General features: G+C 44.4%; 1 protein-coding gene across 17 annotated transcripts in view; it reads left to right on the top strand.

The window, feature by feature from the left end:
* The window catches only part of Fhod3 (formin homology 2 domain containing 3), a 428,888-nt gene that overhangs the window by 178,509 nt on the left and 226,851 nt on the right, over window positions 1-23,528 (top strand). For all 17 annotated transcript variants that reach the window (XM_078030172.1, XM_078030166.1, XM_078030162.1 and 14 more), the window contains exons 4-5: window positions 3,040-3,107; window positions 7,727-7,832. In XM_078030172.1, coding sequence (XP_077886298.1) covers window positions 3,040-3,107; window positions 7,727-7,832 — 174 coding nt within the window. The remainder of the gene's footprint in view (window positions 1-3,039; window positions 3,108-7,726; window positions 7,833-23,528) is intronic.

Genomic DNA, 23,528 nt, shown 5'->3' with positions numbered 1-23,528 from the left:
TATTCTAGATGCATCTTTCACTCTACCACATACCTTCTCAAAGGTGATCTTGGTTCTTCACCTCCACATGCTCTACTGATTTAAACTGGTTCTAATCCCCCCCCACCCTGGTTTTTTATCAATGTTCTTCATTGTGCTCTTGGCTGAGCAGGGGGCACAGGACACCTTTGGCTGTGCTTTTCAGCACTGATGTTTGTGGGCCGCACAGGGAGTTTCCCAATGACAAAGCAGGCATCGTCTCCATTGGCCTTTAATTTCTTACCCTCTACTTTTTATAAACCAGCTTAGAGTATAATAAACTAATTGCATCTATTAAAGGAACAGTGCTCACTTTAAAAGGCAAGAAACATGGAGAGGAAGGATGAGGGCATAGTTTCAAAGACTTGGAGGTTCAGACTAGAGCTTGCTACCAAATGTAGGCCACTAATTGCTCTTTACATAAAAGCTAATGTTCTGCAAATGATTGCAACCTGGGCAGGGTTAGTTTGAAAGGGGTAAAAGAATATATATTTTCCTTTCTTCACTTAGGGGCCAAGCCTGGACTGTGCTTAACCAACAATAGGGATGTAAAATTAGCTCCCTCTGGATCTCCTCAGCTGCTGGAATCCATACCACCTCTTCCTTTGCACTCTGCAGGCTTGAGTCTCATGAGTTGCTGGCCACTCCTCCAAGCACTCTAGAAATATCAGGAGAAAAGCTACCCTTTACACTCCAGCCCAACCCCAGCCCTGCATTTCTGCTTTGAGTTTTAATATTATACTTTCTTCACAGTGACCAGGAAGGGAGCCAGCTCTATCTTGCTTGCTCGTGTACCTTTTTCCCCTTATGCGCTGACTTTGAGCTCTCCTGCTGAGTCAGTGACAGGAACCAAAGCTGTCCCACATTCTCCCCTGATAGAGGCTGCACCGGCCTTGTTGGCGTGTATTTATGGCTGAGGAGGAGAAAGGAGAACCTCTGAGGTCAGAAGCTGGAGGTGAAGCTGCATTGCGTTGCTGGCCTCTTGATGGCTTAGGTGGGCTCCAGGCCCCTCTTGGTCTATGGTGTGTGGTCTTTTATTTTGCACTGCCTGATTTTTTTTTTTTTTTTGGGGGGGGCAGTAGACACTTGGAATTCCTTCCCTTGGCACTCAGGCTGTTAGAACAATCTACACAGTGAATCAGGTATAGTAGGGGTTGGGGAGAACTTTGCAAGCTCAGTTCCACTAAGCCACATGCATATGAATCTTGCACTCACCGACCTACAGACACATGAGAGCACAGCCCATAGAGGATGGCACTATATTGCAAAACTAGGGAGTGCCAAGGTTAGTGATCCTCCTGTGTCAAGGAGGACTTACACCCATGTAACCCAGGATTGGGACTCGTGCCTGAATCCACATAAACGGGCTGCTTCTAAAGGAGTGATTGGAGTTCAATAGGAAATGGGCCCAACAGTGATGTCCATGAGCCCTTCACCTCCTAGACTTAATTGAAGTGGGGGGAGGCCTGTACCAGCCGTGGTAACCATAGAATGCCTGGGGACTTGAGCTCAGTGTCACTCAGTGAAAGCTCCAGCCTGTGCTTCCCATGGTGATGTCAGTCTGCAAGAAAGCCAGGACATCAGCTATGAGAAGGAGTGCTTCTCCTTAGGCCTGTAGGTCTTTCTGAGCCACATCAAAGGGTGCTCAGCAGTCACTTGTGTGTGGGCAGGATGTCTGATATGGGGGAAATGCTTGCTGGATCCTCCCCTGCCAGCAGGAATTGTACCTTCTGTAAAGGACAAATTACATGTCATTTATGAACATCCTTGGTCCCTAGTTCTTGCTAAGATTCTAGGTAAACTGGAGTCTCCTGAAATGTATGTTAAATAAGCAGAACAAGTTGGCATCTAGGCTTTTTTTTTTTTTGGTGCCACTGATTAAAAAAAAAAAAATAGATGGCAATTTTTGAGTTAGAATTAAGCACCGCGATTTCATTTTCTACCATGGTGTTGGCCCTTTGTAGAGAGGGATTGTCTTGTCTTTTCAAAGATCAGTGCTCTAGAGTAATACTCGTTTTAGTGAATATTTGGTTATTTTTATTTAAACCATATTGAAGATGATTCCAGTATTGCTCTCATGTGATGAAGGGATAACATGTTTAACAAAAGCATGACATTTGTTAAAGACTTGCATAAGAAAGTTATAGGTTTGGAGTACTTTCGCAGATGGCATCTTTGTATAAATGAAATGGCACTAGCAGGACCAAGTGTGGCTCCTGCAAAGTCAAGCAGAGTCAATGTTCCCAAACGTCCTGCAGTCACCAGTACTGAACTCTCCCTCCTGTGTATCCTTAACACCTTGTAGCATTACCCACTGGCCACCTAGTCATTGTGGCATACTTGTGTCTCTGGGTTATACAAGTCAGCCCAAGTCTTGAGCTAGGGAATTTGAAGGCCAGACTCATCCTTCTACCTTGCTGTGGGCCGGGACCATCCTTAAGCATGAGTCAGTGCTCATGCCTGGGGAGAAGGTAAGGTTGGCTTCTAGAGGATCATTGCAAGACTACAGGGAGCGAGTTAGTCTATACAGCCATCTCATAGCCTTTGGGTCTTCTGTACTGCATGGGGAAGTGGGGGAGGGCCTTTGAGGCTTTCTAAGCATAAATGAGGAAAGTACAGGATACAGGGGCTCTAAGGCCAGGAGGGAGTGAGGTAGAAGGATGCATTGTTTTGGCTACAGATATTTTCTGGGTGTATGTGGCTATCAAGTGGAAGTAGCTGTAAAACTGGAAAAGAGCCTATGACAAAGTGTTAGATACGATTTTAGAGAAGGAAGCTGGGGGCCAAGAGTGCAAATCTGGGTGTATCTTGTTACACAACTCGCCTGTCTCCTCTCTGCTGTTATTAACAGAGCAGAGTGTGTGACTCATTCTTTCTGGAGTGAGGGCTATATGTATATATGGAATGGATGTGTTCGTTCCCTGTTCCCTTTTGAGTAGAAATTGTTAACCTTCATATCCCCTTTGTATTTATGCCATCTGTTGAGTTACATAAATTAATTTACATTCTTCTTTATTTCAGAAAAACTGTACAACTCCTCTGGACGAGATTTAAGAAGGGCCCTTTTCTCCCTGAAGCAGATATTTCAGGTAAAAAGAAAAAGGTACTTCAGGTCCCGTTTTGCTTTGCTTTGGGATTAGATCAAAGTTACTCTGCATTACCAAAAGAAAGGGCTCTTTAGATCACACTGACAAATCAGATCAGAATATCAGTGAAGAATATTTTATAAAATCAAACATTTCAAATATAAAAAGTAAAGATAAAAATTATTGAATCATAATTTTGCCATATTTACTTCATCAAAAAAAATCTATATGGATATAATTGAAAATCTGTTGCCTAATACCAGCCTCCCCCCAACTCCTGCCAAGATCCCCTCTCTGTTGGATGGTATTTATGGTATGTTTCCTTTTTCTTGGTAAATATTCAATGTGGTAACCTTGTGTTCACTTGATGTCCATGCTGTGCTGCCTGCTTCCTGCCCCAGTTTACTTATGGGTACAGGCATGATGGATGATGCAGCACTGGTCAAGAGCACAAGGTGGGTGGGTGGTTGATCTTTTGGCAGATGGTTAGTTTCCAGTGTTATCCTTACTATAGTGTTGTGAACATAGCCTCTTGCACGTGTGGAAGTCTCCATCTTGGGTTCCATCTTATCCCTCCCTCTCTCCCTTCTAGAGTCTGCAGTTGGGCCAGACTTACTGTGTCACCATAGGACCACACACTACTCTTCACTCCATCTTGCCAGCCTGCCTCTGTCTCCATTGCTCAGCTTCAACTTTTCCCCTGAGTATCGAGTTGTTGGTAGAATCACAGAAGCTACCTATCAAAGGGATTTAAACATGTAGTTTCTGTACCTTTTAGTGAAGACACCCCATGCCCCATGGACTGATTATAATAATTGGTAATGGTGTAGGTATCATTGTGAGGGTGTGTGAAGCTTCAGAGTTAAAAAAAAAAAAAAATTATGATTCTTCAGTTAAAACTGAATTGGAAGTGTCAGAATGAATCCATACTCTAGATTATCTAGAAGCATCTGTTTATCTAAAAGAACTGAAAGCATAATCATAAAAAGCATTGCTAGCAATGAGATTGCAGGCTAAAATTGCAAGGAAGGAATGAGAGCTGCTTGGAGAAGTGGCTCATTCTTGGTGTCTGTAGGAAATGTTATAAACTTGGAACCTCTTACTGTACAGAGAGCGGAAGCTATCAGATGATACTAGGATTATTTCTAGAGGCACTGGGAAGCAAGTTACAGGGTCTCCTGCTGACTAGAGATGGAGCAATAGGCAGTGGGCCCAAACACATTAAATAGGTTTGAATTAATGAAGTTATAAGTACGCTAAAAATAACAACAAATTGTCAAAATGAGTATGCAAAAGATGTACTTATGAGAAAATGTTAATGAACTGGCTCACTATTTTGAAAATAGGTGAAGATTTAGAATCTCAATTTTATCTTGCCTTTTCATGTGTGAACTTGAGGATAATCAGTAGTGTGGAGGAAGTCTCATTTGTAGCAGTATCCCAGCTAGTAAGGACTACAGTACTACAGATAAAATTAAGCCCCTAATGAATCAATGGATCTATGTATCAAGCATCAGGATTGCTGTCATGATAGAAATGGGATACAATCAGATATTATGTACCTCCTAAGAGGAAAAAGTGCCCTGTGGTCAAGCCAAGATCCAACCCTGGATGTGATCATGCTTCTGTAGTAACCAACTTACACATGAATCGGGACAGATGTATGCTAAATTTGTACCACAATGGTGTAATCAATAAAATCTAGATGGATCTCTCCAATGATTAAACTTCAAGGGGGAAAAAAATAACCATGAATGTCAAAGCTATTGCAGTTATATCAACTAATGATATGTGGATCTTATCTGGATTCTAGTACAAACTGTCAAACAGTATTTATAAAAGAGCTGGAAATTTGGTTAATGACTGGATTAAAGTATTGTTAATGTGACTATATATTAAGAGTTCCTAGAGTTTGGATATACATTTAATCTACAGTTTTCTGATATGTGATATCTGGACTTGATTTAGACTGGGAGAGACTGGGGGTGATGGGTGAAAGAGTTGGCATAAATTGATAGGCACTCACGGTTGTGTATAAGTTATTTAAAATGAAGAGTTAATAAGCCTAACCACTTTTTTTTTTCAACCAATCTTAGTACAGAGAATATGTTGCTCGAATTCTCAGAGCTGCTATTTCCACTATTAAACATATTTCTGTGCGGCCTGGTTGGCAGTGTAGAGTTCAGGAAGAAGGTGCTGTTACCAGGAGTTGGGAGTGGGCTTGAAGGCCACACAGGTGTGCACAAACAGCTCTTGGCCACAAAGCAGGTCACTGGGGATTAACTGGATTACACAGGCAGCAAGCTGTCTGGGGCTGAGATTGCCACCTTCTCTACCCTTAGGTCCATCTCTCTCCTGTTTGCTATGTGTGGAGATTGTTTTTGAAACTAGAATTTTTGAGCTTAAACAATCACGACCATTGATCATCCTGAATTGAGTATTCCTCAAATGACCACAAGTTAATGCAGTTATAGAAGATTCTGAACTGCAGCCATTAATCACTGGTTAGTGCTAACATACATCCCATTTTAGTCTGACACCAGTGTTTAAAAAGTCATATTTATGCCTGTTTGGATATGTGTTCAAGACTTAGCACACTGCCAATTTGGAAGATTTTCTGTACATGTATTATCCATCAACTTGTCTCTCCTAAGTGCCTTATCTACATGTGTGCATACACTTTCAAGTTCTGAATTACTTCTATAAACACTGTCTCGCCTGTCCAGTGTTTTTTCCAAGAGCCTTTGCCAGTCCGTCCCCTGCTATATTACTACTAGTGATTAGCTTGAGCCGTTTCTTGAGAGCTTGTTCTCACTTTTTCACCGTGAAGTCATGTGTGAATCTAGTTCTAGTTAAAGTAATAAACATTTGTAACATGCTTGGAAAAAACCTTCTGACTAGACATGAGCTCATCTAAATGTCCACTTTTCACATATGCTGGTGGAAAAGGATATGGATGGAGAATTATTTTTTATTTCCCTTCTACATATGAGTGTAAAGTAATTTTCCAAAAACTCATGACATTGTCCCATTTTCTTTCTTCCACAGCCATGATTATCTCAAAGTCTGAGTTAACACAGCTGTGTTTCATTACTTTCAGGGCGCAAGCATTGCTCACCCACCCTCCCCCCTAGAGCCAGCTCCGACCCTAGAGTGCTGTCATGGTTCCCAAGGTCCCTTTGCTGCATCTGCCCACACTTAGCTCAAGACCCCCATCCATCCGATTGGAAAAAAGCATAGAAATCGAAGAAAAGGGCTACTTTGACGTAGGGACAGGAGAATTACGCCAGTTCATCTAAATTATTTTTTTCTGTTAGAGAGAAACTGTGGTTGCTGACTATTCCTAGAACAACCGTTTCATTATTCCATTAAGTGTTCTACTCTTTACATCACTGAGGTTTCTCATTTTTGCCCTATTAAATCAAATAATGGATGTCCCAGCCTTATCCTAGATGTATTTGAGACGAGGCACACTGTTCAATTGAGGAGCTCCCAGTTTCAATGGAGAAAGCAGTGATGGAAAAACCAGTCTCATAGGGTTCCACTGATCTTGGTTGGTACTAAGAACTGTCAGGGTTTGGGGGTTGGCCAAACGTGATTAAATGGTCTTGGTCAAGCACTTTTTGCCGCTCTTGAGTCTTAAACTATCTTATCCGTGAAGAGAATGTAGTATTAGAATAGTGATTCTCGAATGGGTGGCCCTGTAGGATTTCCCAGGCAATCTAATAGTAGAGCCTGGGTCCTACCCCGGAAATTCAGATCAAATCCATCTGCATAAGGTCCTACTTGCTAATCCCTTTAAAGCTCCCTAGATGATCCTAATGTGAAGGAGTCAGGGATGAGACCCATAAGAGCCTCCAAGTCACCTAGAGGGCTCCTTAAACACAGCAGGCTGGGTTTGGGTGGGGCCAAGACATTTGCATTTCTAACGAGTTCCTAGGTGAGTCTTGCTGCCTTCTCTGTGGGTCTGTAGGTCTGAAGAGTGTCCTTTGGGAACCACTGAATTAGGTCACCTCTGTTCTTTCCATGTCCTGCCTTCCACTGACCCAGACCACCCTGGCTCTTTGAGGGGTGGTGTGGCTAGTCCCGAGCTCAGCTTCCTTCCTTGGCCTGCTAGCAGCACAATGCAGAAGGCTGAAGAAATGGGTTCCCAGAGAGCATTTGCAAGTCTCATTGTAACTACTGTCCTGTGACTATGTCATAACACAGAAGTGGCTTTGAGTCCTTTACTTGATGGTCTATGCTATAATAGAATGTTTCCTATAGTAAAAATCCAGCCAACCTTCATGTGGCCAATTTCTGTGACCTGTGGGGTAGGGGGGCGTAAATCCTGGTAATTTTTGAAGAATGAAAAACAGTCCTACCACTATTTCGGATAGGGAAGGAATTCATTTGTTCTTATTAGATTGCCCAGAAGGCAATAACTGATCTTTGGCAAGTGACAATGTGAAGGCTGTAAAATTCCTTGGCAAGAGTTAAGATGCTTCATTTGAATAGAGCAGAACAATCCTTAGGGGTCATTCTGGCTTCAAAGGCTTGTTCTTAGTTTGAACAGTGCAGCCTGGATGAAAGATGGGTGGGGGACTATATTTGAAGTTTAAAAAAATTTTCTTTCCTACCAGGATGACAAGGATTTGGTGCATGAATTTGTCGTGGCTGAAGGCCTGACGTGTTTGATCAAGGTGGGAGCGGAGGCCGATCAGAACTATCAGAACTACATCCTGAGGGGTAAGTCCCCACTGCATGGGAGGCCAGCGTTCTTCCCCAGGAACTTACACTGAGAGCTTTTTAAAAGACTCAGACTCGGGAGTGTGGTGGTAAAGATTCCTTTTGGCAAAAGATGACATCTTCATAGGCTTGTAGCAGCTCCTAGTAACTAGTGATGGAGTTTATTTTACTCACTTGCCCATGAAGCCGCCTCCAGGTTATGAATAACCTACAAATGACCTCGGAGTAAGTGGGCTGGTAGAGTCTGCATTTTAGCAGAATGCCACCCAAACCAAAGAGGGTGACTTCTTATTTCTTGCAGGAAAATCTTTTCTCCAACTTGATTTATTACCTGGGACTCTTGTGAGGGCACACACCCCTCATCACATCCTCCTGTTTCTAGCTGGAAAGGTCGGAGGTAGGCCTGGGAACTTGAATTGTTGCCAGGTTTTTCTCGTGAATAAAAGGCTCAGGGGTTACTCCAGTTGAACTGGGCTAACTGGGCTGTGCAAAATAACCACACAAGAGACACAAATACCTTTTTCTTTGGGGTCGCTGTGACGGCTCATCTGACCTTAAAGGTCCACAGGAAGAGAGCGAGAGCATGCGCTGACCCCTTTTATTGAGGAGAAGCCATTCAAATGAGGCAAGGGGTCAGATTTCAGGGGGCTGAGTCTATCTTCATGATGTGCACTGTCAGCAGGTTGACTGACACCTGGGTAGGCCACCCCCAAGGGCACAGTAAGAGAAAGGGACACACACACAAGGCACTTCCATGGAAGATTCTATCCTAAACGGGGCAAGGGGTTCTATTACAAAGGAATAAGTGAGCATAGCTTCACCCATGGGGCTGTAGCAAGACACACCCATGCACCAGACACCCACCCTCGAACCTAAGAAGGGTGGGGAAACTCTGCCACATTTCTGCGACTGAGCGCCTTGGCACCCAGCTGGGGAGTGTGACTCGGTCACATGTAAGGTTGGTCTCCCACACTTGTAAAGAGGAATCAAAATGCTGCCTCCAGAATCACATGTATAAGGCAGCACCTGGGTGGCATTCAAAGCATGGATTCCTATTGTGCTAAGAGTTGATGGTCTTTTATAGGGTAGTGATTTTTTTTTTTCCACCTTCATCAGACTGTTTGATTCTTTAAGAAAAACAAACTGGGTAGATAGGGCAGGAATGATTAACTTGCACCCTTGGAACTTGCTGCTGTGAATAGTTTAGACCTACAGGAGAAGTTTCCTATAGATCAATATTATCTCCATCTGATAGTTGTGGGGGAAATCCTCAAAGTAGTGGAGTATTTTGTCTAATAGTCACTTCCCCTGGGGTGTGCAGCCAAGCAGTGGCTGTGCCCAGGCATTGGGATACTTCAAGACTGTTGTGGGTTCTGCTCCCTGTCAGCCTGTGCCTGTGACCTCACAAACTGCATGTTTGTGTTCACGTTAAAAAAAAAAAAATACAACTCAAAACGTTTTCCTTGGGTGAGGAGGAAAAACCATCTATCCATGGCTGAGTCGGGCAGGCAGCATGACTGTCATTTCACTGTTGCGTTTCGCTCCGAGTTAAGATGTTTCATTTGAATAAAGGAGAACAATCCTTAGGGGTCATTCTGACTTCAAAGGCTTGAACTTAGTTTGAACAGTACAGCCTGGATGAAAGCTGGCTCCAGCATTGCTGTCTAGTCCAGTAGAGTTTGTCTTCCCTCAAATCCTGGGAAATCATTGCCCTAGAAGGGAAATCCCAAGGGCTTGTTTAACATGGATTTTTCAAGTTGGTGTTAATTGCTTTCCTGGGCTTGGATAAATGCTGGGTGAAGGAGAGTGTATCTTCAGACACTAGTGTATCTTCTGCACTCTTGAGTTGTGTGTTCATGGCAGAGTCTGTGAGGCTGGGGACTTGGCTCCTTATGCCACCTTCTGCCTTTTCCTGAACTTACAAGTCCTTAGTTTTAAGTTCTCATGGGAGGTGCCTTATTGATGAGTTTTATGATCCCTATCTTTCATATAATCTAAGCACTTACATAGAAACTGTAGTGGTACAGGTAGACCAGTTAACCACAAACCGCCCTCCTGTGTTGTATCCAAAGGCAGCTGTCTTCCTGTGTGGAGTCAGGACAGGCCTGGATTCTTACTGTCTTATTTCTATGCAGGCTGGCCCAATACCTAGAAAAGGGGAAACCATGGAAATGAGGACGTCTTCCCATAGTTGATTTTTATTGCTTGTAAGATGGACAGTCGCAAATCAAGCCATATGACAGGAAATATACCTAAAATCATCTCACTCTGAATAGTGGGTTCAAACTGACAGTATCTTTGTTAAAGTATGCATCATTTTAACTTTACACCCCCCCCCCAAAAAAAGTCATCCCAACAGATGCACCTCTATGGAAGTAGCATGGTAACTACCTACAAGTTTCTTGATTCCTCGGTTCCTCATCAAGAGCGTAAGTGTACCTGTCTACAAAGTGGTCGTCTGTATAAACATCTATGTCCAATTCTGAGCGAGGGACTTGGTGCTATCATTGTGGTCAATCCCTTTTATCAGAACTCTCCCCAATGTCCCATAGATTAGAAATGGATCACATGACCACCTGAGTTAGAAGGGAGGTGGGCAAAGAGTTTGGGCTTCTTGGACTCAATAGAAGAGGCAGAGAAAGGCTGCATTTGACTTATTATTGGTCTTTGCCACACAATTGGAACCCTTCCTAGTCAGCAGCAGGAAGAGCCTCTTCACAGCTCTATAATGCTGAAAGAATGTCATGAGGGAGCAGGCTAAGCTCAGTGGCTGCATGAGGTCCCAGATGGCGGAATGGGTGGACTATGATACGCAGCAACAAAAGATGGTGTTGACACAGGGAGTTTCAGTGCAGCTGTCTACCTGAGTGCATGCTGATCCTGATGCTCACAGCAGTCTATCAACCTGCAGTTTTCTGGTGCACATAGGTGCCAAATGCAGTGTACTGAATGTTGAAGTAGGAGAATGACCACTCATGACCCCGTGAGAACCATCTGCTGCTTCTCTGTCCACTTAGAAAATGAGTGAGGCAAGATCCTCACTGCAGACAGAAATTTCTGATGTTGAGGAGGTCCCGTGTTTGCATCGTCACCACCAGAGCCTCATCTTCCAGTAGTAGCCCTGTATGGGAGACCAGAGAGCTCGCGTCACATTTCCTGAAAAGCAAGTGAGTGCTTATGCCATCCGGTCACTGCAAGACGACGTGCTTTCCCACAAGGTGCTTTGGCAAGCTTGTTCCATGTTCTCTGAGTCTTGGATGACTCGGGTAACCCAGAAATTGTGCTAACCATCAGCACATTTTGATGTATCTGGTTGAAGTGTATGCCAGCAAACGCACTTTCTGGAGCATGGACAGGTTTCTTGGTATGACTTCCTTTTAATACAAGGAGATAATCATTTATTTTCTTCCACATGCTGAGTCACCTCTTTGACTCTGAAGAACTTTTCATGAAGGCTCTTTTTGAGGTTGTGCTTAGCTGCTGACAGCCTCCAGGCCTGTGTAATCAAAAACAACCCTGGAACTGATTGTATGTGCTGAGCCATGCTGCAACCATATTACACTGGGTGAGGAACAGGGAGGCCAAGTGCAGATCAAGAGACAGACTTGAAAAGGGTTTTACAATTCGGCTACTTGGAGCTCTTGGGGAAAACACTTGGGCCACTTGGAAGGTGCAGGGGTGGGTCTTGAGATGGGTGATGAGGGGACCGTGGGCCTGCACCTTCACTGTGGTTCCTGAGAAGGAACAGATGAGGCAGGGCGAGTAGGCGTAGTAGAATTGGATAGTTTGAATAACTACAGTTGGGCAGAGAGTAAAGGGAGTGATCAAGGCTGGTATAGGGTGACCTGGGCTGTGACATTCTGACATGGCTAGTGGTTGGGGGGTTTGGACTTCATGGGCTGCTTAGGAAGGGGGAAACTGACTGACCTCCAGCCAGGCCCTCAAAGCTGGGTCAAGACAGCCTTTCAAAAATGCTGCAAATGGTAGGGTGCGTCCATTGGCCAAGTGCCTTGGAGAGGCATGTCCTCGGTGGAGTCACGCTGTATGACCACATGTGGCTCCCACAGGCTTGAAGGAAACGACAGGGCTAGCACAGCTCACGTATCTGATAGAGCATTTCTGGTTTCTGTTGTGCTCAGCCCTCTTTTAGCTCTTTTCTTCATGAAAGCCCAGGAATCATTGCTCAGTTGAACGTGTATCTGAGAGGTAAAGATAGGTTTGAGTTATAGGGCCGCCAAGTGCTCTCCACAAATGTGAGCAGGCTGCCGGGAAGAGGCCTTAACTGCACAACACAGAGGAATAATATTTATCTGACTTATTATTCTTGGATGGGAGTAGCTAGTGATCTAAAGTCTTTCAGGATAGCTAGTATTTAATATAAATGTACATTGGAATTTTGTACTCAGTAATCCTTATGTAAAGGAGGACCTAGAGTGGTATATTCCTGGGAACTTTCCGCAAACATTGCTGAGCCCCTGCTATGGACCATGTGCCACATCAGGCCTGAAACCAAGAGCCAACTCTGGCCTGGATACTTGCCTCTTATGTTGTCACACTCTTATGTATAGAAACTGCATATCCGTGGCACACTGTGGAGGAGGAGGAAAGAGAAAGCAATAAACCTAGCTGCCCTTTCTGGTTGTATCTCGGGGAAGCTGCCTCTGATGGGCAGTTGCGCCGGAGACATTAGATAGTCACTTCACTCAAAGCAAAATACCAATTAACCAGAAAATACCTCAGTCATTATTATTTTTAAAGCTAGATAAGATCTTAAAACTCCACATTTTTCTTCTAGAAGGAAAAGTTGGAGCTGTTTTTCTTCCCCTTGCCCTCCTGTATTAGTTTTAAGGGGTATTGACTTGTAAAAACTAGGAGATATGACATGTTAAAATCTAGAGTTGTCCTTGTTTTCTTTTTGAAACTGGAGTCGAATTAACTATTCCACTGTTGGGCAAGATATTTAGAGGTTTTCCTACTAGGGCATCCTCTGACTGCAATCAGGATGTCTGGTTGGATGGTGTTTGTTATCTATATCATTAGAAGAAAAATTAGTATAAAAGCCATTTGACGATATTAGAGAACAGATGGACATAGAATGATTCGGTGGTGATTAAGCCAATTTCCTCTGTCCACGAAAAATAAGTGGAAAGTTTGTATTTGGCGTTTCAGAGTAAAGTGGGTGTTGAAACTAAAGGGTATTAGATGACCCCCACATTGAGGGAATGAGCCCAGAGAGTAGGCTACTCGCTGCCCGAGCCAAGGTTAGATCCTCGGTTACTGATTTCTATCAAATGGCCCAGTCTGACTCTTCTCATTCCCCCTAAACCTGTGCCATACCCCACTCTATGGCTTGGAGGAATCCCTTCTGCCTCTTGCAGGGGCCGGGTTTCTGCTCTTGGTCAGGACTTCAGGGGTTAATCACTGCAGCTGCATGCCTCAGCTGTGGTCTGGATCTCACAACTGGACAAGTCCTAGTGGCATCGCCAGCACCAGGTGGATGGAGGCCAGTGTCAAGGATAGTCCTTCCTTGCTTGATGATCCTCTTGTTGCTGAGTCGGTGTGATGGTGACTGATCTCAGCATGGGATCATGTCAGCTGCCAGACTGGCTGCCTGTGGGGTCAAATTGGGCCTGCAGGTATTTTTTTTGATCTATGTAGTATGTTCAAAAAGTTCGAATTTTCCAAACATAAGTTAGACTTGACATAAAAACATGGGTTTCAAGCTTTTCTTGAACTCAAAGTCCAAGCCAACATAGTGCTTATTGTGGCATGACCACAGATAGTTGGAATTAGAAGAGTTAGCATGGTGCACGTGAAAATGGGGTACCACAGCCCCTGCTGTTCCCTAATGTGTTATCCCTAGCATTTGTGAGACACTGGGTTTGATTCTCAGCAGCCCATATAAATCTCCTCCAACAACTTGGTGGGGTGGGTGGAGATACAGACCTGGGCAGAGGGAAGATGTGAAGATACAGGGAGAAGACGGTCCTCTACCAGCCAGGGAGATGAAACCAATCCTGTTCATTCTTCTGTTGTGGGTTTCCCAACGTCTAGAACTTGAGGAAATGAATTTCTGTTGCTTAAGCCTTCCTGTTAGTGGTGTTTGTTACTGCTGCCTGCGCTGACTAATCCATCCTCTTGGCATAACATTCTCTGGGAGAAGTCCTAGGAATGGAGCTGCATGTGTTTCCCGATTTAGGGCTGAATAATTGCTCTTCAGACAGGCTGAGCGAAATTATCTTCCCACCAGTGCCCCTTGTTTCTGCTCACTTACCTGATGCCAGGGTGGGTATCATTCTTAGTCATCTGTGTCCTTCCTTGGTGATAACACATTTTTGTCAATGAACTTGTCATTTTTTAAAAAGTATTTTAGTTGTCATTGTGCTAAATTTGTCAATTGACATGGGAAGAATTGACGTCTTTACCCAGCATCCTAAACTACTGTTTCCATGTACTTCTGATGCCTTTTCTGTGCCATCTGTTTCTTTTGGTGTAGAATTTCATGCCTCTTCTCCCTCCACGGTGATGTTCTTTCCTATTTCTCATTTTTGAATTGGGCTTGATACTTACCACACAATGAAGCAAGAAGACTCTTTTGGGTCCTTTTCTCCTGTTTGCTTGTTGTATCCACTCAGTTTGGCGTTCCCCTCCTCCAAAGCTACCTCCTTCTTTTCCTTGAGATCGTTTGCCTCAATCAGGGAACACTGACTTGGGGCTGGGAGTCCTTGGTTGTAGCAACCACGCAGGAGAGACAAAGGCTCACGTGAGAAGTACTCCCTTCCAGAGCCAGTGGCATGTGCCCTGTGTTCCCAGGTTTAAAACTCCCCGCTTTTCGTGATTACATTGGTAGTGTGTCTGGCAAAGACTTTTCTGTTGGTTCTTGCCTCACAACTGCAGGTAGGTCCTGGGAGGATGGAGAGACCGGGCCGTTCATAGCCAAAGGGTGTGGTCTCTGTGTCTTATTTATTTACTCCTTTACTGGAGTAGCCAGAGCCAGTTTTTGGTGTCTGCTTTTCTGTCCTGGAGTGTCTGCCCTCAATGGCCTTCAGCTAGGGATGCAGCTTCCAGGTAGAACCAGTCACATGAGTTTGGTCAGTCCAGGGAAGCCGTAGCCTGCACTACATGCCTTTCTGGTGCCGCTGTTGTGGGTGCATGGTGATAGAAATGCTTCCCCAGAGTCCTCTGAGGGTCCCATCTGGGACCTCATTTGTGTCCCTGGTATGCCCTGCAGCAGGCCTGCACCCTCCTGAGAAACAGACTACCAGAAACTGAGAGGACACCTATTCTGTGTCCTCTCTATTCCTACCCATCTAAGGGCCAAAACATGGACTCGAACTGGGATGGTTCACAGCTTTCCCACCCAGATCAAGGGAAACTACTGGGTGCTTGCGTGATATTGCTGCATCACTTCCTATAGCGTTGCATCCTCTGGGAAAGGTACTAGATAATATCCTCATTGTACCTTCTGGACCAGCTGCAGTCCTTGGTGCATCTGGATGGGCCTGTTTGGGTCGGTGGTGTGCAGTCATTATACTGCTAGTCTTGGGTCTCCTGAAATCTCCTCTGCACTTGTGCTTCTCTGGTCATTTGGGTCAATTTGCAGGAGGGCATTTAGAAGCCTCCTTGTTTCCCCATTTTTTTTTTTTTCCGGGAATGCCGAGTTGGCTGAGTTACCACTGCTCATGGTCTGCCCTAACATTCTGCCAGCCCTCGGCACTCTGTGCAGGAATGAGGTGCAGGTGGTCAGGGGAGCTTCTGCCAGAGGAAGAAGGAAAGGGCAGAGTCAGGTCCTGACCTTTGACAGGACCAGATGCCCTTCATTTCCCATTCTTGAGGCAGAAAAGGCATATAACAGAAGAGGCACGTGTCAAACATGCCCCTGAGCTGCACCACCACGTTTTTAACAGCAAGTGGTATTTGCTGCCAGTTTCTGACTAGAGGTAGGCAGGCACGTTTAATTAAGATGGTTTTGTGTTCCAAAGTACTCCTATAATTAGCAGACGCTCATATCTGGGTAATCTGAGTTTATGCTTAGGAAGACTTTTGTTTCAAGTGTTAATTTTTTTAAGCAGAAAGTTACTGAATATTGTTAAATGCAGCAAGCATTAAGTGATGACAAATAACCCACTGGATCAGTCTTCATTAAAAAAAAAAAAATGCATAGCTGGAGGTACCTGGAGAACCCTACCTCCAACCTGCAGCAGCATCAGGCTGAATCATATGAGCTTGCAGACCAGACATTTTCCTAGTTATTACCTAGAGAAATGGCAAGGTGAGATTTTTAACTTGGTTGAATTTCACTGTGCATTCCAAATACAACCACATCTTTGTGGAAAGTTGGGCTAGTTTTAAGGCCCCACACAAATCCTTTTCACTCCTGTGCAATGGACCTCTGAGTGCTTCAGCTGAAAGAATCATTCCTGTCTATTTTGGCCAGAGATATCTCCAGAATTGGTCTCTTACAGAATCTCCATCTTCCTTTTATCAGAGATGAGGGAGAAAGACGAGCAGAGTTATTTGGCTGTTCCTATACACAGTGTGGAATTTTCCAGGACCAGAGCTCTGCTGTGTGTTCATCAAGAATTTTTCCACTTAACTCAGACCAAAGATGTGTCTCTGCACTGTGTCCTTTGCTTGATCAGTAGGCTTTTCCTGAGGAACTGCTGGCTAGGTGTACCTTGAAGCATAATCATTGCTTCCTTGGCTGTAACTTTATCTCACATGTGGTCTTCTTTTATAGGGCTTCGACTTACAAATCCAGGCTTATGATAGAACAGAATGTCTTTAGCAAAATTGAAACTATTTTCTTGGCTATGATTTGCTGGGGGGGAAAACGGTGGGTATGTTCATAGATTCCTCCATTTTGGTCTGAAGGGCTCTTGGTGGACTGGGTCAGCCTCCTGGCAGGGAACCACTCTTCCTGATATTGTCTTCTCCTGCCACTGATGTCCCACAGCCTAGATGATACTGACTCCAGCCCCGTTGACTCATCCATGTCCTGGGTCTCGGCATCCCCAGTTCACCATGTCCAAACCTGAAGCCAATATTGTCACACCCTAGTCAGCTCCTTGACAACTTGGTTTATCTTAAAGAGCACAGTCATCCATCACATTGAAGCCAGCCATCTGGGGGCCACCCAGACCCCTTTTTACCACTCACCTTCTGTAATCATAAACGACCAAATCCAGAGTTCTCTACCCTTCCTTCCCTTCTAAGTCTTTTCATCTCTTCATTCCCAGAAGGGCTTTTGAGTTTAGAACACCATTTGTTCCTTTCTAACCTTCTACCAGCCTCTGACTCATCTGTTGGCTTTCAGTCCTGTTTTACTTTGGTCCACTTTGTGTCCCGTTGGATGCATTGACCTTCTGCGTTGCTGATCTGTTCTCTATAGTTTAAATCATTTGGTGGTTTTTCTCATCCTCAGGGTGAAGCCCTGGCCCTTCCGTGTGGGTAGGGCCACCTGCATCCTGTCCTGATGTCTGTGGGCCACTATAGACCAGTCTATCGGAGCTACTGTAGACTGTACCTGCTGTCCCAGGGGAGGGTTCTGTTCCCTCCTGCAGCCTGTGAGGTTCTTGAACACCCCTCTCTACCTGGTTCACATGTTGTATTGGTTTTTTTTTTTTTATCTTTACCAAAATACTTGACAAAACTTTAAGAATTTTTTTTGGCTCAGTGTCTTGGAGATTTTGGTTAGCTGGCTTCACTGCTTTGGAGCTAAGATGAGGCAGAACATCATGGCTGAAAGGTGTAGCAGAGGAAAGCTGCTCATTTCACAGAAGCCAGGAAGCCCAGAGAAGGGGACCAAGGACGAGATAGTCCTCAAGAGCACACTCGTAGTGACCTTCTTCCTCTAACGATGTCCATTCTGTATACAGTTTCCACCACCTCCTAGTAGTCCAGACACCAATGGATTAACCCAGTGAGGTCAATTTCCTTATGATCTAATCACTTCTCTAAAGCCCCATTTCAGGATATTGCTGCATTAGGGACCAAGCCTTCAACACATGAGCCTTTGGGGGGATGTTCTGGATCCAAACCAATAATACATTTTCTTTGCATGCTATTTATCCTCTAAGGTAGGGCTCAGATGTGACACTCCCCAGGAGACCTTCCTTGACCCAGTATATTGGCCCTCTGGGCGTAGTTTGCTCTTGCCACTTACCTCACTGGTGAAACATATTTGAACATATACCAAGGGCCATGGACCCTCAGTTAATTTCTTATACCATATTTGCTGTTGTCAGGTTTCATCTTTGCTCTATAATGTTCTTGAGGCCAGGAACATCCTAGGATGTGGTTAAAAAACTGGCTGAATGGGGTAGTAAGTAAACAAGAGTGTCTGAAGAAGCTGCTGATCTGTACTGATAATTTGAGAGCGCCAGAATGTGTTCATTTGGAGCTTTAGCCTACCCGGTCTTGATTCTAAAACTCTGTGGCAGTGTTTTTTTTTTTTTTTTCTTAGCTAAATATGCCAAATGGCTGAATTTTCTTTTTGATAACTTTTGCTAGTTTAACAGAACCCAATGGTATATATCTTAGATTTAAAGGTCATGTATTCTGTATATAAAATACACGCACACATGGATTTCACTGTATAATCTGTTTTTTATGGAGAAGCATTATTTACCTGCCTTGGAGACAGATGGAGCAGGAGTTCCTTTGTGGCAGGAACAGTGTTGTACAAACACAGCCCCAGCACCAGCCTGCTCCTTAGTGCCTCATAGATATTCAACAGATAGTGGGTGACAAATGTTGAAGGAGCAGGAGGGGAGTTCCTGGAGCCATGCATGAAGCTATGTCTTGGTTTTGTTCTAGAGTTCACTGAATGATTGTGGGTAAATACAAAAGTTCTTCCAACAACTATGCAGGCATGCTCAGAAGACGTTTAATTGGAAGATAAGGGTTACATGAAAAATGATCAACTAATACATAGGGTTTTTATTTGCTTTGGTTTTCAGTATCATTGTTATCTTGTTATCCTGTGCTTTTGTTACCTACCCCCAGCTTCTTAACACTGAAATCTCCTGAAGTCGGGGAGAGTTGACCTTGATCCACTTCTGGAGCCAGTTCACATAGGGAAGAGTCCTTCAGAGCCTCCCAGCTACAGAGTAATTTATGCCACCGCTGGGCCCCCTGATTATCCCGGAATTGCTCTACTCTTTTCCTTCCAAGGAACCCCATTCGTGGGGCTGGGCTTGAGCCTGCAAGTGGTCAACTGGAGGATGAGTTTAGATGCAGTTAGCTAAGGAAGGGGGGATGGTTTTGGAGGAAGTGACACAATTGTTGGTTTTTGAAGGTGGATTTGGAGCAATAAATACAAGTTATAAGAAAGTGGGTTTTGACTGAAGGCAAGCTCCAAGAACACAGTTGGAAAAATTAGTTGACCTCCCTTGCCAACATAAACTGATCAGTGGTGCCTTTCTGGAGCGGTCTGTTGAAGATTCTGAAGCCACATCCAGCATCAGCAGGAGTGAGCGCCACAGCTGATTAGTGATGTCTGTCAACAGCTCATGAAGTGGGAGAGGGGGCAGGAAGACTGTATATGGCATTTGGTTATTTTAGAGAATACAAGGCATTTTCCAAATGTTTTGAGTTGATTTCAAATAGGTGTGTGGCCACTAGTTTTTCGAATCACGGATAACACTGCTTTGCATTGGATTGGAGATCCTTCAGCAGACATTAGATGACTGGTTAGGGCTGCTGGTTTGGGGTCAGGGGCTACTGGATGACTTCTGAGATCCTTTCCATGTCTGTGATCCTGTGGTTCCAAGTAAAATATGAGAAGCAGAAGTGATGACAGCAGAGCTATTTGGCCCTCTGTCATCCTCATACTTACTTGATGTAGGATCCCTAAACTGTTAACAAAAGTATATGGCCCCATTGTCACTTAAAAAGTAATTGGCTTAATTTAAACATAGAGCCTAGCCAGGTTACTGTTCCAAAACAAAAAACCTCCCTTGGTTCATGCGGATCTACAGGTTCTGGAAGGGTTAGTAGAGTGCAGTTTTTATGCAGGAATTTACATATGTATAGTGAGGCCAGATATATAGCAGACTGTAGTGGGTTTGCAGCTTCAGAGCCTGAGAACTGGGATCAAAGAAGGCTTGCAGAAATACCAGGAGTTTGGACTAATTGGTCAAATCAAGCTGGACGAAAAAGCCAGTGGTACTCCTGAGTACCCCAGGTAGGGCCACCCTCGATTCCTTCCCATCTTACTCTGTATCCACAGATATTCCTTGCAAGGTCCATAAATTTTGTGCCCCGTATGTATCTTATTGGTCCCACTTGTCTTCCTATATTCTTTCCCCAGTTCCTCTTTGGAAGTTTACGTAATCATCACCCTCTCCTGAAGTATGGGGTTTTTGGGGGTCAATTCCCACCCTCTCCGTCTGATTGAGGCCTCAAAATTGAATTCACTTATTCATGTTATTAGATCACTTTATGTAACTTGGTCATGTGGGGGTTCAACAAAGGATAGCAGACAACACAAACTAATGACAAGTCACGTGATGAAGGCCCAGAATGAGGTATTAAGGAAAATGAGCCTAGAATACTGTAGAGAAAGTAGTTTAAATAGTGTCATTGGAATTCTAAGATGGTCCAGAATGTTCCTCAAATTGGTATACACCATGTATAATCCTCTCCCCTTGAGTGCAGGCCAGACCTGTGAGTATCATGGAATTATGATCAGGTTACATTATATAGCAAAGGTAATCTGCAGATTTATTAAGATTCCAAGTTTTTCCAGTCAAGATTATCTTGTATAGAATAGGCCTAGTAGATGGGATCTTAAAAGAAGGTCCAAGAATCTGACTGTCTTCTGCTGACCTTGAAGAAGCAAGCCACCATTAGTTGTACAGCTGCAAGGAAATGGATTCTGCCAATAACCACAAGAGCTTGGAAGAGGACCCCAAGCCTCGGAGGGGACCACAGCCCCAGCTGACACCTCAGTTGCAGCCTTGTGAGACCCTGAGCAGAGTGCCTGGTTAAGCTGTGCCTGGCCTCCTGCCCCATGGAAACTGAGATGATAAATGCATGATGTTTTAAGCGAAGTTTGTGGCAATTTGTAATACAAAGTTAGAAAAACGAATATAGTTACAAAGAATCTCAATACAGCACCATCTGGACTTGCTAAAATTCATACAGAATGCCTATGCTACCTCAGAAGAGACAGGGATTTGGGGGAGGGTATAGGTGAAGGTTTCATAGGACAGCAATATTTATTTCTTCCTTGGCTTTTCGGGCAACTTGATAGCATCCATTCAAACTGGACTCCTCTCATTACTGTGCCTCTTCTTCCATAGTCATATCACCTGGGCAGGCCCTCATACAAAGGAGACGGGCTCATGTGAGTCTCAATGGTTGCTGATGTTCATGCCCATTCAGATAAAGGATGCTGACACACAGAGATGAGCAATTAATGGGGAAGAAGATTCAGAAAATTCAAAAATTGACTAAACTGTCAGTGTTGAACAAGCACAGCTGCTGTGTAAATATGGGGCTATTTCAGGAAGAGAGATCTCTTGGGTGATCCCGCCTGTGAAGACGGAGGACTAGGGCCCTTCTGCAGAGGTGTTCTTGCCTCGTCTTTGTTTGCATCCCCCATTCTGCATGCCCTGTGCAGAAGTCTGCAGTGGAGGCAGAGGGGCTCTGGCCAAAGCCCCTCACCACAAGGAACTTGGCGAGTGGCTTAGGACGGGAGCCATCTAGCAAGGATGGATATACATGGAAACACTGTACTTAAGTTTTGGATGAGAATCCTGAAAGTCGTCCCTTTGCCCTCGTCTCAACTTTGCTTGCATCAGCAGTATGTTTCCAAAGGTAGTTGATAAATCTTAAGTAGTTCAGTCCTATATCATTCCTTTCAAAGACACAGGAAACAGTTACTCAGTTATTCTTTGCTTAGTCGTTCAAGATGTTTGCTTTTCATAATTCAGCTTTTCATTTTTTATAGTCAGCTTAACGTCTCATGTTTCATGGGAATTTTGTAAAACATGAAGTGTACTTGAGTCACAATGCTCATTCTCATGTAGACAAAAGCAAAAGGTTTCTAGTAACAGGCTAGAAAATAAAGGAAATGTGCAATGTGATGGTTTTGTTTCTGAATTCTGTGTTCATTTCAAAGTCTCTCCATCAGTTGAAGTCCTAATATGGAAGATGTTCAGAACAAAGAATGGCTAAAGGTTTTGTAACTTAGTTAAAATATTTGCTTTTTAGACCTAGTAGGAAGCCCTTTCTGTTCCCCATCTGCTTGGGCTAGCACATTCTCTATGAAGCCTGTGTCTGGATGTTGTGGCTCCACAAACAGTCGCCAACCAACTGCTCTTTCCAGTACCTGGTGGGAAGATCTTGGAACCATTGTCCAGGTTCTGGCTCCTCTGACCCTCTATGGAGCTGTGCTGGAGCAGGTGTTCAATTGTAAGATTTTTTGCTGCTGTACACATTAAGCCACAGAAGAGAGGCATCTCATCTGAGTCATCTATCTAAATTAGGTTTTCTGACTTTGCACTGAGAAATGAATTCTCAAAGAACTGAGAAGTTTCCTTGTGTCCTCTGAGTGTCCTCCAAGCTGCCAGGTCATGAGGGACAATAGCAGGGCAACCTTCATCTTAACCTGAGGGGCCTCTTAATGAGAGAACTGCTGCTTCTCTTCACTTTGGTCTTCATACCAGGAAACAAAACTTAGTTGCAGGACACTGCAGGGAGAAATGGTTTTGTGCTGTTGGCTTCTCATGTGGCTGACAAAGGTGGTGGGTGGAGATGAGCTTCTCGATCCCACTGCTTGTGTCAGCTTCTGGGTTATGAGATGCTGAATGCAGTGGCAGCTCTTACAAGGTACCATTTGGGAGCACCATTTAACAGAATGTTAGGGCAGCCATGGGGCATGCTCCCTAGCTTGGCAGTGTAGCGGAAGTGAGAAGGTATCTGTACCACTCCATAGGACAGTCTCCACTGTGGCTCTGGGTTGGGGTCTACACAGGGCCAAGATGTGTGGGGGTGTCAGAATCTTCAGTGTGCTCCATCTCTGCTGGTGCTGACTCTTCTGCCACCTTAGCTGACTATAGGCGGTCTCTCCATCTTTTGTGGCTCCTTTTCTGGGGAGTTCTTCCAAAGAATACTCCCAGCATGTGACCTTCCTATCTCACAGTATTCGTAACTATTTGTCCCTGCTGCTCTCCCTGATGGAGTCTTCTTGGAGGACCACACCCTCTGTTTGTCCTCCATCACTCAGTGACTGGTGCTTCAGTGATAGATGGTTCAGTTATGTAATCAACCATAGATTCTCTCCCTCCCCCCCCCCCGCCAGAGGATGTCAGAAAACAAACCCTTGGCACAAGGATTGGTTCCAAGGCTTCTCTGTCCTGTCTAGAAGGAACTCGTATATGTACATGATTATAGCCAAAGTCATGTCCACATATGTACGGACAGAGGTGTTCTTGGCTTCTCCCATTCGGGCTGCCATACTTCAGGGTGGGAAACTGAATAGCCCATTCTTGAAATGGTTGGCTGGGAGGAAGGTCCTCTGCCTTTCTGATCACAGAACATGGTGTTTCTCAGGAATCGAATCTGCCTTGCAATCGCTCACTTCCTTTCTGCCTGTGCAAAGGGCACAGTGCTGAGAAATTCAAGGGGAATTTCAGAATGTGCTTCTCTATTGCCCTCCAGGATAACAAATGCCCTAACCTGGGTGGA

The sequence above is a fragment of the Ictidomys tridecemlineatus genome, chromosome 13 (assembly GCF_052094955.1).
Source record: "Ictidomys tridecemlineatus isolate mIctTri1 chromosome 13, mIctTri1.hap1, whole genome shotgun sequence".
Classification (NCBI taxonomy): Eukaryota; Metazoa; Chordata; class Mammalia; order Rodentia; family Sciuridae; genus Ictidomys; species Ictidomys tridecemlineatus.
This window is presented reverse-complemented; position numbering and strand designations above follow the sequence as displayed.